The sequence below is a fragment of the Oryx dammah genome, unplaced genomic scaffold (assembly GCF_014754425.2).
Source record: "Oryx dammah isolate SB20612 unplaced genomic scaffold, SCBI_Odam_1.1 HiC_scaffold_25, whole genome shotgun sequence".
Lineage (NCBI taxonomy): Eukaryota > Metazoa > Chordata > Mammalia > Artiodactyla > Bovidae > Oryx > Oryx dammah.
The window spans coordinates 28,396,636-28,413,574 of NW_024070209.1; the positions used below are offsets into that span (position 1 = coordinate 28,396,636).

The 16,939-nt window shown below is 48.1% G+C and overlaps 1 protein-coding gene across 1 annotated transcript in view; it reads left to right on the forward strand.

Moving 5' to 3' along the window:
* Positions 1-97: 97 nt before the first annotated feature.
* RHOQ (ras homolog family member Q) overlaps positions 98-16,939 on the forward strand; it is a 40,332-nt gene continuing 23,490 nt past the window's right edge. Inside the window, exons 1-2 of the mRNA XM_040224753.1 lie at positions 98-430; positions 1,000-1,058. Of these exons, the coding sequence (XP_040080687.1) occupies positions 289-430; positions 1,000-1,058 (201 nt within the window). The 5' untranslated portion in view covers positions 98-288. The remainder of the gene's footprint in view (positions 431-999; positions 1,059-16,939) is intronic.

The window sequence follows — 16,939 nt, forward strand, 5'->3', positions numbered from 1 at the left end:
GAGGCCGGGCCGGGGAGAGGGCGCGGGCGCCGAACGGCGGGGGCAGCGGGCGGGCGCGGCGACCGGGGCCCGGGCGGGGATCCGGGCAGCGACCGAGGCGGCGGCAGCGCCCCTGGCCCGTCGCCCCCTCCCCTTGGGCGGGGGGAGCCGCTGCATGGGGCCGGGGGGTCGGCCCTGCTGCGCTGAGCGGCGGCGGCGGCGGCGGACCCCCCAGGCGGGCTGGGGCTAAGCCCGGGGCCGGGGCGGGGGCTCCGGGGAGACCATGCCCGGAGGCCGGCCGGCCGCAGCATGGCTCACGGGCCCGGCGCGCTGATGCTCAAGTGCGTGGTGGTCGGTGACGGGGCGGTGGGCAAGACGTGCCTACTCATGAGCTATGCCAACGACGCCTTCCCGGAGGAGTACGTGCCCACCGTCTTCGACCACTACGCAGGTAAGCTTCGGAAGTGCTGACTAAGGGGCAGCTCCCCAGGCCAGGAACTTTGGAGCAACTTTGGATGAGCCCCCTCGCCGCCTCCCCTGCGTGCGCTCCCCGCCCCTCCCCCGCCGCGCCCTCCACTGGGCGCCCGGCCCCACCCCCAGGCTATCCCTCGGGCAGCCCCCTTGCCAGCTAGACCTACTCCTCTTCCCACCCCGCCCCCCCAATCCTAGAGCCCAGTCCCGCGTCCCGCGTCCCGCGTCCCGCGTCCCAGCATTTCCCAACCCCCTCGGTGCTCCGGGCCGACCTCCTTGACCTTCCTACAGTCGCCTTCCCAACAGTCTCAAACCCCTAGGGGGAAACGTGGCTACGGGACTTGGGCGAAGGGAGTGGGCAGCTGGGGGCCACTTCATCCCAACCTCACCCCCTACTTCACTGTGAGCCTGGGAAAAGGGGTGGCATCTCCCTGGGAGCTCCCGCCTGCGAGCGCTGGTTTGGGAGGCGAGGGTCCTGGTGGGGAACAGAATTGCCACAGAGTCTAGGTAATTGAGCTTCTCTCCCCGCCCCCACTTCTGCCCTTGCAGTCAGCGTCACCGTGGGGGGCAAGCAGTACCTCCTGGGACTCTATGACACAGCGGGACAGGTGAGTGTCTTGGCCCTGGCCAACACCCGCATCCCTTTCCCCAATTTAGAATGATCGCGAAGAGCCTTTAGAAACTGAGGTGTCCAGGAGCGAGGGTGTGTCTGCGAGGGTCCCTCTGGATCAAGTATTTCTTTGAGTCAGCACATTGGGAAAAAGATAAAACCTCAGCAACAAAGGCAGACCAGCCCACCCCATGTGAACCCCTGGGCTGAAAGTTTTTGCCTGTGTGTGCCTTCGGTGTGGTGCCTGGTGTGTGGGTCCCAACTCCTGTTGCAAAGTGGCAGCAGCCAATCCTGAAGCGCCCTTATTTTTAGTTGCAGATGACCAGGTCTCCCCTCACAGCCTTTGTCTGGTCCCTCATTGGTGAGTGGTCTGCCTGCCCGAGGAGCCTGATTGGTGGGAAATGGCATCATCTAATATGATGGGAAGGCATTTGGTCCTGGTTATGTTTATTACAACATCATTGCACTCTGGGACTCAAGTCCCTGGAAACGTAATTTGTGGTGTTACTGAGGACCACAGGGAAAAAAAGAAAAGAAACAACAACCATCCAGCCACTCCCTGGGGCAGGGAGAGGAAGGAAGGGTTAGGAGTTCAGCCTGAACCTTGGAGGAAGAGCTTTTGTTGTTGTCATTCCCTAGGAAGGCCAGGTGACTTTGTCTGGGTTTTCTTTGGTAGAAATCACTGTGCAGAAAGAAAATGCACCCTCCTCCTGTCAGCCTCTAACCGTTATTGGCAAATTAGAGGTGGCTTCTGAAGGACTGAAGTCTCCTTTCTGACTCTGTCCCAGCTCCACCCTTTTCCCAAACCCACTTTTGCTGTGGGCCTAAGATGTGTGATGAAGTTTTGCAAAATCCAGCCCTGTGATTAGACCTGAAAATTCAGATGGAAGTTTCTGTGTGTCATCCTGACTTGAGTTCTTCAGGTCATGTGGGCAGTTGAGGGCCTTAGAGATTGTCTGTAGAGAATGTCCAACAGTGCAGTTTCCTTATGCGTAAGATGTGTAAAAAATTCAGACCATTCCCCTGGGCATATATTATATGCTAGTTGCTTAGCGTTGGATCTGGCACATACTTGGTAGGTCGATTAAGAGGAGGTTTTCTTTGTAACTCATCTGGATCTGGGTTTCAGAATTGTAGTATCAGGTTAGATTCTGGAAAATGTCTTCTCGGGGGACACCTCAATGTGACCTCTGGTTTCTGTACTGTGAAGTTAGCGGAACCTCTGAGAGAGACTGTTAGAATAGACTCTATAGAGTAGTCTCAAAAGAGAGACTGTTGTAACAGGCAGAGAGAGGTGCCTAAGGCCACCCCCTCTCACCAAACTGACCCAGGTCAGTATAACCGGTTCTTTTTAGATTTTTTTTTAATGTGGATGATTTTTGAAGTCTTTATTGAATTTGTTACGGTATTGCTCTGTTTTATATTTTGGTTTTTTGCCCGGAGGCATATGAGATCTTAGCTCTTGATCAGAGATAGAACCTCCACTCCCTGCATTGGAAGGCAAAGTCTTAACCTCTGGACCACCAGGGAAGTCCCAGTATAACCAGTTCTTAGCTTTCCAGGACCACTTTTCATTACCTGCCTTGTAGCTAATTCTTCTGTCATGATGGCAATAGGCAGAACCCATTCAATCAAATAAGACCAATGTTTAAGCAGTACAGCTGGTAAACAACAGGTTGAAATTATTGGTTGAAAGGAGAGAGGTTTTTAAGAATTGTCTCTAATTTTAACTTCTCTCACTAGTGCCTCTTCCCTTTTCTTTGTTACTTGTCACCATGACTGTTTTTTGACCACGAGCCCTGTTCAACAGGACGCGTATATGTCAGAGCTGTTCTGTGCACATTCAAATCTGACTAATATTTGCTGACTTTCTTCTTTGTACATATCAGGCCAGGGTCATCCACATGCAGATATTATATCATCTTCTCCACTAAACAACCCCATGAAATAGGTGATCCACTATCTTTGCAGATGAGGAAAGCGGCTTAAAGGAGCTAGGTCGCTGATCTAAGGTCATGTAGCTACTGAAGGGCGTTGCTGGGGTTAGGTCATGGGTCTGAATCTACCCTAGTTAGAGGTGGTTATATACACAGGAAGCCATGGGAGGTGCTGACATACCACCTGGGTTGATTGGGTTGCTTGTATGTCTCTAGACATGGTCCCTGGAATCTTCACATATACTCTCTGTGTGGGGGTTATATGCCAGTCCTTTACAGGAAAGAACCCAGGTCCAAAGAGTCAACTGCTCTTTCCAGTAGAGATTGTAAGCTGTATACCTAGTGGGATCAACCTATTAGTGATTAAAGTTTACTCTTTTTACCCAGTGGTGCATCACCTATTCTGTTGACCAAGAGGTAGACTAGGCCCCTTCGGTGTTTCTCCCAGTGTCTAAGACTTTTCTTAGCAATAATTCATCTTTCAGCATCCAAGCATTTATAACTAATAGGCAATCTTAGCAACATAATCCTCGATGAGATTAAATGGGTGCCTACTTTGTACCTGTGTGTGTCTGTGGTCTGTCTCTTCAGTCATATCTGGCTCTTTGCAACTCTGTGGTACCTAGCCCTGCACTAAGCACCTGGGGGCTACAAAGAATAAATTTAAGATAGGGATCTGCCATGGCCAATGACAGCATAGGTGAAAGTGTTTGAATTAGATGCCATGTGTGTTATATAGGAGGTACTTGTGTTATACTTGGGCATTAAGGCGTCATGCCTTTATGAATTGATATCAGATTAATCTTACAATAATACTAGTGATCAAGAAACACATATACATATAGAGAGAAACTTTAAAGTCTAATGGGCACCAGAAAAAAAGCCCATGGGCTTTGGGACCAAATGAGCTTAGACCCGGATCTCTACTTGGCTGAACTGTTCTTGTGATTCTTACCACATTATTAACCTTCTTTGTGATCTAGTAAAAATGTAGATAATTAAAATCTGCACTGCACTGTTGTAGGCCAACTTAAATTGTTTAATGTGTAGAAAAGCAGCTGATACTATTCTTCATTCATAGTAGTAGATGTGTAATAAGTATTTGGAGAAATTACTGTGCTCCACTGTGGGCAGTTTTGTGGGGTGAAGGTGTTGCAGGTGGAAGAGGGCAGCGTGTTATACTTGGAGTTGACAGAAATTCCCCTAGGATGCCAGATCCTGGAGCCTTTTGAGTGGAGCCATGGTGCCAACTTTGTCCTTCAGAATTCCCACAGTGCCCATCACATGCTCCCCATGGGTACATGGGCACAGTTGAATGCTCCCTTCTCTAAATGCCCTGTCGTGTCAGATGATTTTCCCTTCTCAATCAGAACCTACATCCCCAGTGATAGAACTCTTAGCAAAATGAAGAGTTCAGTGTAGAATTTGAGGACCAAGTGGGATGTGTAGGTTTCAGTGGATGCTACTTTGGGAGGTAGGTTGGGATGGGGAAGGAACTCATTCAGATGTTCACTTCTGGGAACTTCCCTGGTGGTTCAGTGGTTTGGATTCTGCACTTCCAATGCAGGGGGCACAGGTTTGATCCCTGGTTGAGGAACTAAGATCCTACCTGAGGCCAGAAAAAAATATAAAAATTTTTTAAAAATAAAGTATAATGTTCACTTGTGTACTTGGGGTGCTCTCTGTATTTGAGTCATAGCAACAGCACCTTCCTCGGGTTGGTTGGGACTTCTAGTCTGGTCACCTACTCTTGGGTTCCCTCTTAAAAACAATTGTTAATTTTTATTTTTTAGCTGCCCTGTTTGGCATGTGGGATCTTGGTTCTCCAACCAGGGATCAAACCTGAGCCCTCTGCTTTGGCAGCGTGGAGTCCTAAACCACTGGACCACCAGGGAAGTCCCATTGGGTCCCCTCTTTGACCCCAGTCGAGTTCAAAGCCATGTAACAATGGCCCAATTTATGTATTAAAGAACATATTAGAACAATTCAAGAGGTGGCTGTAGCAGATGACCTCTTGCCTTCCAGAGCAGGCAGTTACCCCCTTCACCCCTGCTGGTGGCGGAGAGAGAGAGAACATGAGTGTGATGGGCAGTGTTAGTCCGGTCACGTGCTCTGCCTGGACACATCCCTCAACACCACCAGATTAGGCCAAAGGGAAGCCCCCCTCTCTTGGCCAAGACCCTGGGTGGCCCAGGAGCAGGCCCAATATTTTACTGCCAAGCCTTTCAGGGTGGAAGTTGAGGACACTCCCTCCTCTTCCCTGGGGCCTGTTGAGGGTCTGGCTTCCGGCCTGGGCCTCTGCAGTGCTTCTCCTTTCTTGCCCAGCTTTCAGGGCTCTGAGGTTGGCTCTGTAGCCCTTCTGTCTGCTCACAGAGGGGCTAGAGGGTGAGATTTTTTTCCTCCTGCCTCTGTACAGGGAGCTTGGGGGAAGTGGAAAGGGCTCTGGCAGATGAGCTGGTGGGAGCTGCCTGGCAAGCTGCTCTCCAGCACCCGGCTGATCTCTTAATCCTTGGCAGGAAGGCAGAACTTGATACCTTGAAGAGGGAAGGACAGACGCCCAGTTTATCTCAGGTCCCGGAATACCCACACTCAAGAGGGTGTGTGTTGGGGCTGAGTTTGGGTTCCCGAGAGTTCCAGATTTAGTCACTGCCTCAGTGTGTGCACATCCATATGTGTGCTTTGGGGTGTACTGTTGCTATATGTGTTAACTTGAACACACACAAGTTCAAGGATGCATACAGGAGAGCTATAAATACCTTAGCTCAGGTGTCCCCGGGGGTTGGTTCAGGGACAGGCGAGGTCTGTTTCTTACTTGTCGTAACCCAGCAGCGGTGGCTCCCTTGCAAGCCCTCTGGGTGCCCAGGAAAGCACTTCCCTTCCAGAAGGGAATCTCCAGGGCCAGCAGCCTGGGAATGCCCCGCCTTCTGAAATGCCCCGCCTTCAGTGTTTCCTTGGGCAGCACCCAAGGGCCCAGGGTCATGGGAAGGGGGAGGGGAAAGCCCAGGGAATTGCCATTCACGGAACACCTCCTGCTTTCAGGCCAGCATCCTCACGAAACCTTCCGAGGTGGACTCTTCCCTGCTGAGGGAGTTGAGGGAGTGGGCTTGTGAAAACCAGACCCAGAGAAAGACTTTTCTTAGTTTGGAGGGGTCTGCAGGGAAGATCGGTGGGACTCAGGAAGTGCCTACTCTCGTCACCAGGCCTCCGGGTCCCTGTACCCCCTCACTCGTCCTGAGGGGCCAGGGAGCAGAGTTTGAGAGGAGCTGCAGTGTCCGTTTCAGACATCAGCCGCAACAGGTGAGATGCTGGCACTGAGCACCCTGGTTTCCCTTAGTAACCTACTGTAGATTTGTCATCTCTGCGTTGTGCTAACCTTTTTAGGAGCTATTTCTATCTCTAGCCTGCACTGCATCACAGGGAATGCTGGTTTCCTCCTCCGCCTGGGAAAGGTGGATGGCCTTTTTTGGCTCCAAAGCCTTTGCGGTGCCCAAAGGTCCTGTGTCCCCCATCTTGGGACTCTGATGCGGGTTTGGGATGTGGTCCTCTGATCCATCTGGCTTCACTTCTGTTATGATTCTCTCAAAGTTTGGTGACATTTACGCTCTGGGAACCAAAGCTTCACAGCAGGTGTATCAGGAATGGTGTTACAGGTGTGCCCAGATACCATCCGCTCGGCTCTGTGGGGGGCGGGGCAGTGTGCAGCCTCCAGGGAGCTGAGCAGATGCGGTCCTTTCTATGTGTGCCAGGATGTGAAAAAGGTAGGAAGCACTGCTTTAAAGCTCATGGGTCAGAGGCCTTATGGGGAGCTAGGTGTTTGCGGTTTTGTTGTGGAATTTGGGGTTTCAAGAGATGAGCCCTAATGGTATTAAAACAACACAAAACAGAGCTACTCTCCATGGGGCTATCAGTTTCTAGCAATGACACATGTGTTGGCAGCAGCTGGTACTACTGAGAGGCCTCAGACACAGAATAGCAATATACAAGGAGGAGGGAAGAGAGACTGTTACAAAGAAATTAAGCCCAAGACCACACATGTCTTTAAAATTTGTGTGCCTCAGCTGAATTTCTTTGCAGTCAGAGGGCTTGGTTTTGCCCTAATTTGGCGTGCTTGGGTCAAGGAGCAGCTTTCCTTGCCCTCAGCAGTTTGCTGTTCCTCTTTTAGTTTCTGGCAGACAGCTGCTTTGCACGAGGAAGCGAGGGGAGACCCAGCCAGGGAGGCTGCGCACGGTGGCAGGCTGGCCGTGGCAGGCTGGCCGTGGTGAGCCGTCAGAGCCCTTCCCCGGGTCTCCCAGCCCTCCTGAGTTCAGTCCTTCCAGAGCCGCTGCCTGCAGGTCTGGCTCCATTCCCTCTAAGCTCTGTGAGGACAGGCAACTGTATTTCTTTTTCTCCATCATGTTTCCAGCTTGTAGCCCAGTGTCTGGTGCGTGGTAAGCCTACAATGAGTTGATTCCCATTTGGCTGCCAACCCATTTCTGCTAAAAGGTTAACCAAAGACTAGGGTTATTGCTCTTAAATAAGAGCTTCTGGCACACCCCCTTTCTTGGGAAAAAAAAGCTTTGTAAATTTAGTAAGAGCCTCTTAAGTTTCAGAGAAGGGCCAGGCATGTAGGTAAGCAGCAGGCCAACAGTGTTATCCCCTCTTTCGGGCCCTGGGGCCTTTAGCATCACCTGTGGGTCCGTCCCCCAGTACCGTCGCAGCATCTTTCCTGAGGCTTCTCAGTCTCAAATCCCCTGGGGAGGAAACAGCTTGGCAGTAAATGTGTGGGTATTGGATTGTCTGGAACATCTTTGAATCCCGCTCCTCCTCTCTCTGTGAAAGCGTTAGGCAACCCAGCTTCTTCCCTCCCTATAATGTGGGGAGATAATGGCCACCTTGCAGGGTTCCACCAGGGTTAGAGATGGTCCCAAATGGCCTGGCACTCAGTCTGTGACGATGGTCCAGGTCAACTTTGGGGGTTTCACCAGTTCATTTCAGCTGGTGTTGATTCAGGGCTGGCTCTGTGTGTCAGTCTCCTGGGGGAGGAGAAAAGGGGGATCAGATGGCATAAGGGTCCTCCTGTGCAACAGGGAACACTCCACGTGTGGAACCGAGAGCCACACGGTCCCGCTGAGAGGAGGTGGTCCAGACGAGCTTTTGGAAGTTGTTGGCTTGCAGGAAGAGATAGAAGGTGGCACAGTAGGCTGGTTACAATGGTGGGCCCCCACATTGGACTGCCAGGATCCACTTCTCAACAAGGGTCTTGACCTCTCAAAACCTCAGTTTCCTTATCTGTAAAATGGGGATTATTAAATCAGAGCTTTCCAGCTCCCAAGTAAGGGATTTTTCTCAGCCTCAAGGCAGCTGGGTAGGGTCTAGGATGGACAGCCCTGGGCTCAGGTTGTCCCTTCCAGCTCAATCAGCCTGACCTCAGTCACTTACCCCAGGGCCCCTCTACCCCACCCACTGTGTGCTGAATACATATCTCTTTTCTCTCCTGTGGAGTGAAAGCTTGAGAAGCAATGGACCAAGTGAGGTCACACAGGCAGAGGCACATGGAGAACTGATATTCTGGGTAGAGAAGGAGAGCATGGGGAGTGCAGGCGTGGAGAGTCCCAAATGTGTCTTTTTACGGTACCCCAGATCCCTGCTATCAGTGTTAACATGTGGAGTACGGATGAGTACTAAATTATGGAGTTTTTCACCTGGTAAGTGACAGCTTAGTAATTAGAGAGATATTAATCTGGTGCTGCATTACTTGTTGATTTTAATAGAAAGAGCAGAACATGGGGGAAGGGGCTGCTGTTTCATTTAAAGTGACTGAGTAGAGGCCTAGCCACTTCTTGTCCCCATCCCCACACCAGCCAGCCCTTTCCAGACTGAGGGTGGACTCTGGGCTTCAATAATGACCCCCTCATCATTGAATGGTATTCTTACAGGGTACAAAGCATGTTTCATGTCATGCCTCCATGAGGCCTCTCACCTGCTCTGTGAGTAAAGAAAGCGGGTTGCTATTGTCTCCTGTGCAGGTTCAGGGAAGTTAAGTAACTTGTTTATACCACAACAGCTGATAAAAGGCAAAATGAAGGTTGCAGGCCAGACTGCCCAACTGCAAGGCCTGGGTTCTTTATGTTAAATCGCTCACATGAATCAGCTCGATGGTGTTATATGTCTCCTTTACATCATGTACACTCCATTGCTATTTCATTTAACAGTGTATTCCAGACCTGTTGCTTTTCTGGATGGAAGAGTGGGTGGGATGGGACACCCACTCTTGGGACACCAGAGGCTGCTGCTGAAATGGCCCTTAAAGAGACCCCCACCGAACCCCCACCCTGGGAGATTAAGGGCATTTCCGCGTGTTCATTAACTTCCATTCTTGCTGAAAGAGGCCGTCCCTGCATGGTTCTGGAGGCTGCACTGCCACTGAGGCTGTGGAAGAAGCTTCGTGCTGGTGCCTGCGTCGCCTTTTTCCCGGAAGGAGGACCGGGCTGTGCTTGGTGCCCCTTCATGCTGTCAGCCCTGCTCGCCTGCCAGCCCTGACTTGACCGGAGTATGTGTGCGGCGGCAACTGGGCAGGGCCGTGACAGCCAGCAAATGGCAGGTGTCTTTTCCATCCCATAGGGGCTGCCCCAGGCTTTTCTTTTCTCCCTTTAGGAGTTTTCTTATTTAGGTAAAAATTGCTGTTTTCAACCTGTTTGTCCCTCTTCCATCAGGTATGCCCTGCATATGCACCCAGAGGCTCCCACTGCCACCCGCACCTCATTTTGCCTGCCTTCCTGAGTATCCCGTTGACACCACCTCAGCTCCCACATCCCACAGCCTGGGCTGCATCCCACCACTGAGGCTGCCAGGACTGGATGAAAACATTCATTCACTCAGTCAGCAAACATTCCTTGAGCACCAGTCTGGGCCACCAGTACCTGTGCCAGGGGCGGGGCTTACAAGACAGGTCAGCCCCTGCCACCGGAAGCTCACAGTTTGGCAAAAGGGGCAAGGGAGTAGGTGCCTGTTCATCAGGGGGCGCAGAGGAGGCTGGGTTCTGTCCTTCCCAAGCAATGAACTGCTCCTAAGAGCTAAGCTACCTAGGATTCTCCAGGTCGATTTTAGGTGAAGAAAGTGCCAGGTTGGATTCTTACATGTACTCAATGCTCAGCAAGGGTTTGAATTACTACGTGTGTTCATGCCAAGTTGCTTCAGTCGTGTCCGACTCTTTGCAACCCTAGGGACTATAGCTGCCAGGCTCCTCTGTCCATGGAATTCTCCAGGCAAGAATACTGGAGTGGGTTGCCATGCCCTCCTCCAGGAATCTTTCTGACCCAGGGATCAAGCCCGAATCTCTTATGTCTCCTGTGTTGGCAGGTGGGTTCTTAACCACTAGCACTACTTGGGAAGCCCTTGAATTAAACTACACTGATTCTCAAATGTGGTCCTCAAGCCAACATGTGTCTCCCGGGAATTTGTTAGACATCCAGACTCTTAGGCTTCACCCCAGACCTCCTGAATCAGAAAATCTGGGACAACTCTGGTATAACAGGCCCTCCAGGTGATTCTGATACAACTGAAATATCAGAGCCACCATTAACGAATAACTGAACCTCATGTATCTCCTCATAGCAAGCCACCTCCTCTCCCCCAACACTTGTGTATACACGCACATACACACACACGTGCTGTATACCTGCTCTACTTACACCTTGTCTCCAGAGTGCAGTACATAACTTATTCATCTTTTAACCCCTATCCATCCAAACATGCCTACACACCCCTCGTTTCTAGTTCTTTACATGCGGTTGGGATGCTCTGTATGTTGGAATGAGTTGAATCATTCAGCCAGTGGTGCCACCTTCCTCACTCGTCTGGTGGAGATGGGGCCGAGGCAGTATCAGCAGCAGAAAACGGAAGCAGAACTTCTTAAGCTGCCCTTGGCTCCAGTGGTATGCTGTCTGGCCCAGGGTGTGCACACAGTAGGCTCCATGAGTATACTTTGATGAAACCCAAGTGTCAAGCCATGTTCTCTGTACTGTAAGCAGCCAGACACATTGGAGGCTTAGGCCCTGTTGTGTTCACTGTAGCTGAGGTTAGCACTCTGGGAGGTGACAGGCCCGCCCCTGAGGACAGTGCTGCTTCGGTTTGTGCTAAATTAGTTACAGAGCAACAGGTGGGCATGACATCCTTTTGTATTGAAACTCCCCAGGCAGGTCACTGGGACAGGCCATTACTCAGACACTCTTCTCAGCTGTAATTACTTTTCAGGCTGACCAGGGCTGTCTGTGTAAGTGTCCTCCTCCATTCCCCTTCCCTTCCCCCACTTTTGAATTCCTCCTTCATTCCTTTCTTTCCTCCTTCTCTTTTTGTCTCTTGCTCTTTCTTCTGTTCAAAACTTGTTCCAGTGTAGAAAGACCATCCTCTTTCAAATGAGCTAATGGTTGGGATTATAAATGAGTTGGCTCAAGTGTGCCCTCTGTAAGAGCTGCCACTGAGGGAAAGCATTTAATTCTTATTGTCCAGCTTGATTAAAATTCCATTTACCCCAGCTTAATTTTCAAAGAGCTGTCCTTCCCAGTTAGCTGATTAAGGATTCCTAATTAAGGTGTTTCTCGTGGCCTCCCTGGCCCTGGAGGAATGGGGAAGGGCTGGAGGTGAGAGGGTTTCTTGCAGTCTTCAGACAGGGACCTTGTCTGGCAGGAGGGAGTTTCTGGTCTTTATCCAGTCTGCAGAAAGTGAGAAGGTCCTGAGTCCCAGGCATCCCCTGAGCCCCTCCTCTGAGGCTCCAGCCCTCTTAAGGATTGAACTCCTTTGAATTTCAGCTGAGAAAATCATCTATAGGCTCTAGTCTAGCACTTCATTTTATTCTCGTGTAAATCTTTACTCAGCCCCGGATTGTAAGCCCTGGGAATGGGGGAGGAGCGGGCTGCTGCAAGTGGCACGTATGCTCAGCACAGCTCACAGCCGGGTGTGTGTTGGGTTTAGGGGACTCTGTCAGAAGGATAAGCATGGAAAGTACTTTCCCCGTGACTTTACATCTCCTCCATCAGCTCATTTTAAAGGGGATTCTGACCTGTCTGGATGTTATTGAAGTTCTTTAAAATCAGGTTATAGGTGGTCATTATAAGGTGTTGTCCACTGAAGCATAGTAAAACTCATTTCTTAACTCATGGATGGCATTAGCAGAAAGGCTTCCAGGCCTGTTTGGATAAGATACTGGGCAGGATGTGTGCTGTTCTCCAGCAAGTCTGGATCTCTAGGATCCCTTCAGTATGTTTTATGTTAGGTGTCCCTCTGTTAAAAGCAGGGGGTTGGTGGGGAGCCCGGATATCCTGCTGCTGGGTCAGGCATTGTGGAAGCCTCAGTCTAGGCAAGCTGGTATTATGAACAAAGCGATTCCTCAGAAGTTTCTCATGGGCCAGACTGCTTGATGTATAAGTTTACTCCTCTTTCCTTTTTAAAAGTTGAGGTATTATTCATATTCAGCAGGTTTTATATATTCACAAAGTTGTATAACCATCACCACTATTTAATTCCAGAACACATTCTCATCATTCCCCAAAGAAACCCTGTACCTACTAATACTCTCCATTCCCCACTCCCCCTAGCTTTTAGCAACCACTAATCTACTTTTTGTCCCTGTGGATTTGCCAGTTCTGGCCATTTCATACAAGTGGAGTCATACAATATGTGACCCTTGTGTCTGGTTTCTTTCCCTTAGCATCATGTTCTAGAGTATACCCGTACCTCATGCTGTAGAGTATACCCGTACTTCATTTCTTTTTGTGGCTGAATAATCCTTGCCTGTCCTTTTTATTCCTTTGTGTCAGTCTTCATTACATGAACATTCTGCCTGAACCCCAGAAACCACTTTCTGGAGTTCTGCTGGTCGTGTGCTTCTGGTGAGGTCTTCACCCCAGCCTGCAGAAGGGGTCGGGCTGGTCTCCCTCTGCTCTTTCAGTGTTCCAGTTCTCCTGCTGCCTGTGTTCATAATCCTCCCCCACCTCCCACCATCCACACCCTTAAGTACATGAGTATCTGTTAAATATAGGTGACGTGAGGAACATAAAGATCCATCAGATAGGATTCTTCCTCTGTAGGAGCTTAGAGTCTGTTGCAAAGACAAGATGTATACTGTGAAAGTGAAAGTTGCTCAGTCTTGTCCCACTCTTTGTGACCCCATGGACTATACAGTCCATGGAATTCTCCAGGCTGGAGTGGGTAGCTGTTCCCTTCTCCAGGGGATCTTCCCAACCAAGGGATGGAACCCAGGTCTCCCGAGTTGCAGGTGGATTCTTTGCCACCTGAGCCACCAGGAAAGTCCATCTGACCAAATGAAAGCAGAAAATGGGATGTGCCAAGAAAAGGTAGGAGTGTGAGGAGTGTCATAGAGGTGCCTGACTGCCACACTGCTTGCCTGGAGCCTCCCAGAGAGCTCAGCCCTCAGTGGGGCCACTGAGACTTAGAAACCTGATTTCACTGAGGCATTCACATGTCATCAGGTCCATGGGTCTGATTTGTGTTAATTCATACAGATCCAGATACAGACAAGGCTGTGGAAGGATTAACTTACCATGTGGTCTCACTGGAAAAATGGACACAAGCCTTAAACCAGCAGCTCACAAGGAAGAAAAGCCAATAGCCAAAGAACACACAACATGCAGAGACATGAAAATAAAACCTTTTTTTCACTTATCAAATTGAACATGAGAAAAACTGATATTCAGAAGTCAGGGAAGAGGATGCTTTATGTACAGTTCAGTAAAAACTGATACAGTCCATTTGGAAGTTAATTTGGCAAAGATAGTTACATTTTCAATGATCCATTTCTATGAATTTATGCTAGGGAAACATTCAGTGTACACAAAGATTTACAAAAAATGATGTTATTCAAAGTGATACTTATAACAGTGATAAATATAAACACATTAGTGCATAGTAAAAAGGGATTTGTTAAATGATAGCATGATGTGTATTAGAATAATCACAGCCATTAAAAACTGCTTTCAAGGGATATTTAAAGATATATGAAAAGGCTGGTGGTATGTTAAGTGTGAAAAAGCAGGAATCAAAACTGTAGCATGATTACAACTTTGAAAAATATGCATAATGTGTAAGAAAAAAATTGGTACAAAATTGTCAAAATGTTAATCTGTTGGCTCTAGGTGGTGATGGTGAATATTTTTAGAAATTTACTTCTTTATACTTTATTCTGTTTTCCTTCAATTTATAAAAAAAAGATTGCTTTGTTTTATTGAATTTATATATACAAATGGCTTAAGTTTTAAAGAGTCAACAGTTCTATAAGATCCTATTATGGAAAAACAAAAGATTCCTCTCCACTTCTCTGTAGAAAAGTCCTTCCGCTCCCCCAAGGCAAGTACTTTCAATTCTTAGCAGTTTATTTTAGTAAAAGAAATTCTCTGTTGCCTTCACACTGTGAATGATGAGGCTTTAGCTCTCTTTCAGAGTATCTTCCACTTCCCATCCACCCATCCCCAGGAGCAATATGGTCATTTTCGTTTGATTATTGACCCATCGTTATATCTTTACTACTGTGTAGCACAGCTGAGCCATGTAATGTACTCTAATTACTTTTCCTTCTTTGTGCTACTTTTTGTTTCCCTGGAATTACTACTTATTTTGCTTCTTCCCTTGCTAAGTTTTCATTGTATGTCTATTTCATCCTGAACTTGCCTTTCCAGGCATTCCAGTGTATCAAGTCTTCTGTCCGTCTCTTCTTGGAGACTTTTGCCATGAGCCTGCTGTTCTGCTTCAGACTGGGCTAGTTGCCTCTAGCTGCTACAGCTGTCATCCTGGGATTTTCCTTCATCATTATTGGGATTCCCTTTGGCTCTATCTTATGTATTACATCCTTATTTTTATTTTTCTTATCTGCATAGTCTAGTTCCTCATTTTGGTAGAGCATCTATTTTATTAGTTTCCTGAGGAAAGGTGCATTGTAGGCAAATTTTTTGATGCCTGTGTGTTTGAACGTGTTTTTATTTCCATCATACTTGATTGACATTTTGAAAATAGATTAGAAATCATTTTTTTCTTCAGAACTTTAAAGGCATTGCTCCATTGTCTTCCACTTTCAGTTTCTGCTGTCAGAAAGTCTGATCCCAATCTGGGTCTGGATTCATTGTTAAGAACCTGGTTTACCTCTCTGGAATTTCACACTCATGGTCTTTGGGTTAGGGTGCAGCGAACTGTTGTGAGACCTTTCACTCTAGAGGTTCATGTTCTTCTGTTCTGAGAAATTTTCCTGGTTTATTTCTTTGATTTCTTCACTTCCAGTTAATCTCTTCTGTTACACTAGAATTTCCACGTTTTAGATATTGGAGCTTTGGGGGTGGTTCTCTGAAAGTCACTCAGTCGTGTCTGACTCTGCAACCCCATGGACTATACAGTTCATGGAATTCTCCAGGCCAAAATACCAGAGTGGGTAGCCTTTCCCTTCTCCAGGGGATCTTCCCAACCCAGGGATCGAACCCAAGTTTCCCGCATTGCAAGTGGATTCTTTACCAGCTGAGCCACAGTTGTCTTATATTTGCCCTTTCTGTGTCTTTTTGCTCTATTTTGGGAGAGTTCCTCAATTTTGTCATCTGCCATTACCCTTCGTTTGTTTAATGTCATTCTAGCAGAACCTTTTCCTGTTCTTTGGATGTTCCTTTCTCTTTTTCTTTAGCATCTTCTAAGTTTGGCTTGGCTTACTTTTGGTTTGAGTATCTTCTCTAATTTCTCTGAAGGTTTTTTTGTGTGTGTGTGTCTTTTTAAAAAAATTTATTTATTTTAAATAAAGATGAATATTTTTAATGATAAAAGGTACAATTCACAAAGAAGATAGACAGCATAAACCATTAGACACCTTAACAACAAAGAGATAAAGTTACATAAAGCGAACATCAGAAGTCTCTGTGGGTATTAATGATAGGTTTTTGAAATTTTTGTTTTCCCACAGTCTTTTGTTTGAGTCTCTGCCTTTTGCGGCAGTTTCTCGAGTGTCTAATTATATTTATGAGAGTGACACTGGAGAATGTGGAAAGTGCTGTGTATACATGGGGCTGGACGACTCTGGTCCTTACTGAAGGTCTGGGTTTCTCACCCTAGCACCACTGTATTTTGAGCTGGACAGCTTGTTGTGGGTGTTGTCATATGAACTGTAGGATGCTTCGCGCATCCCTATTGCCTTTCCCACCGCAGTCATGATGATCAAGAATGTCCCAGACATTGCCAAGTGTTCCCTTGGGGCAACATCGCCCCTTACTTCCCGTTTCCCCACTTGAGAACCACTGCTGTAGGGTGAGCTGTCTGGGCCTTTCCCTGGGGAACCTGGTCCTTCCTCCTGCGTTAGTCATGTTCCCCAGAAAAGAATCTTCTACTCTGCTGCCTGAGATGGTCCTGCTAGGCTCCACTGTTCTGGCTTGTGTGTTAGGTATGTTCAACTGGGCCCTGTGTCTTCCCACCCAGGGAACCCTCTGTTCTACACTTTCCTGGGAATAAATATCTCTGCCTTTTGTCAGGGTTGGGGAGAACATTTATCATGATAGAGAACGGTATCTGGAGTGCAACTGCTTTACAAGCAGACTATCAACCCACCCCTTGTTTGTGGCTCCGCTTTCAACCCACTTTCAGAACACACTGTGCGAGCTCCCACACCTTTAAAGGGTTCTGTTGAGCAGAACAAGGTGCTTTATAACTTCCCCTTGTTGTTGGCCCAGGATCCAGGATTTGGCTCCCAGGGTCTGCATATCAGTTCTTACTTGTTCTTTGGCTTTCTACCTTCTAAAATTATGTGGCTGCTTAATTTGTCCTGTGGCTTTATGCCTTTTTTTTTTTTAATTACTATATATGTCAGAGGATTTGGGAAAGATCAAAGATAGATGCACGTGTTCAGTTAGCTAAGATTTAACTGAATTCTTCTCCAATTTGTTTTAATAGTCAGAAAACATAAATATGAAGAGCAAAGCTATAG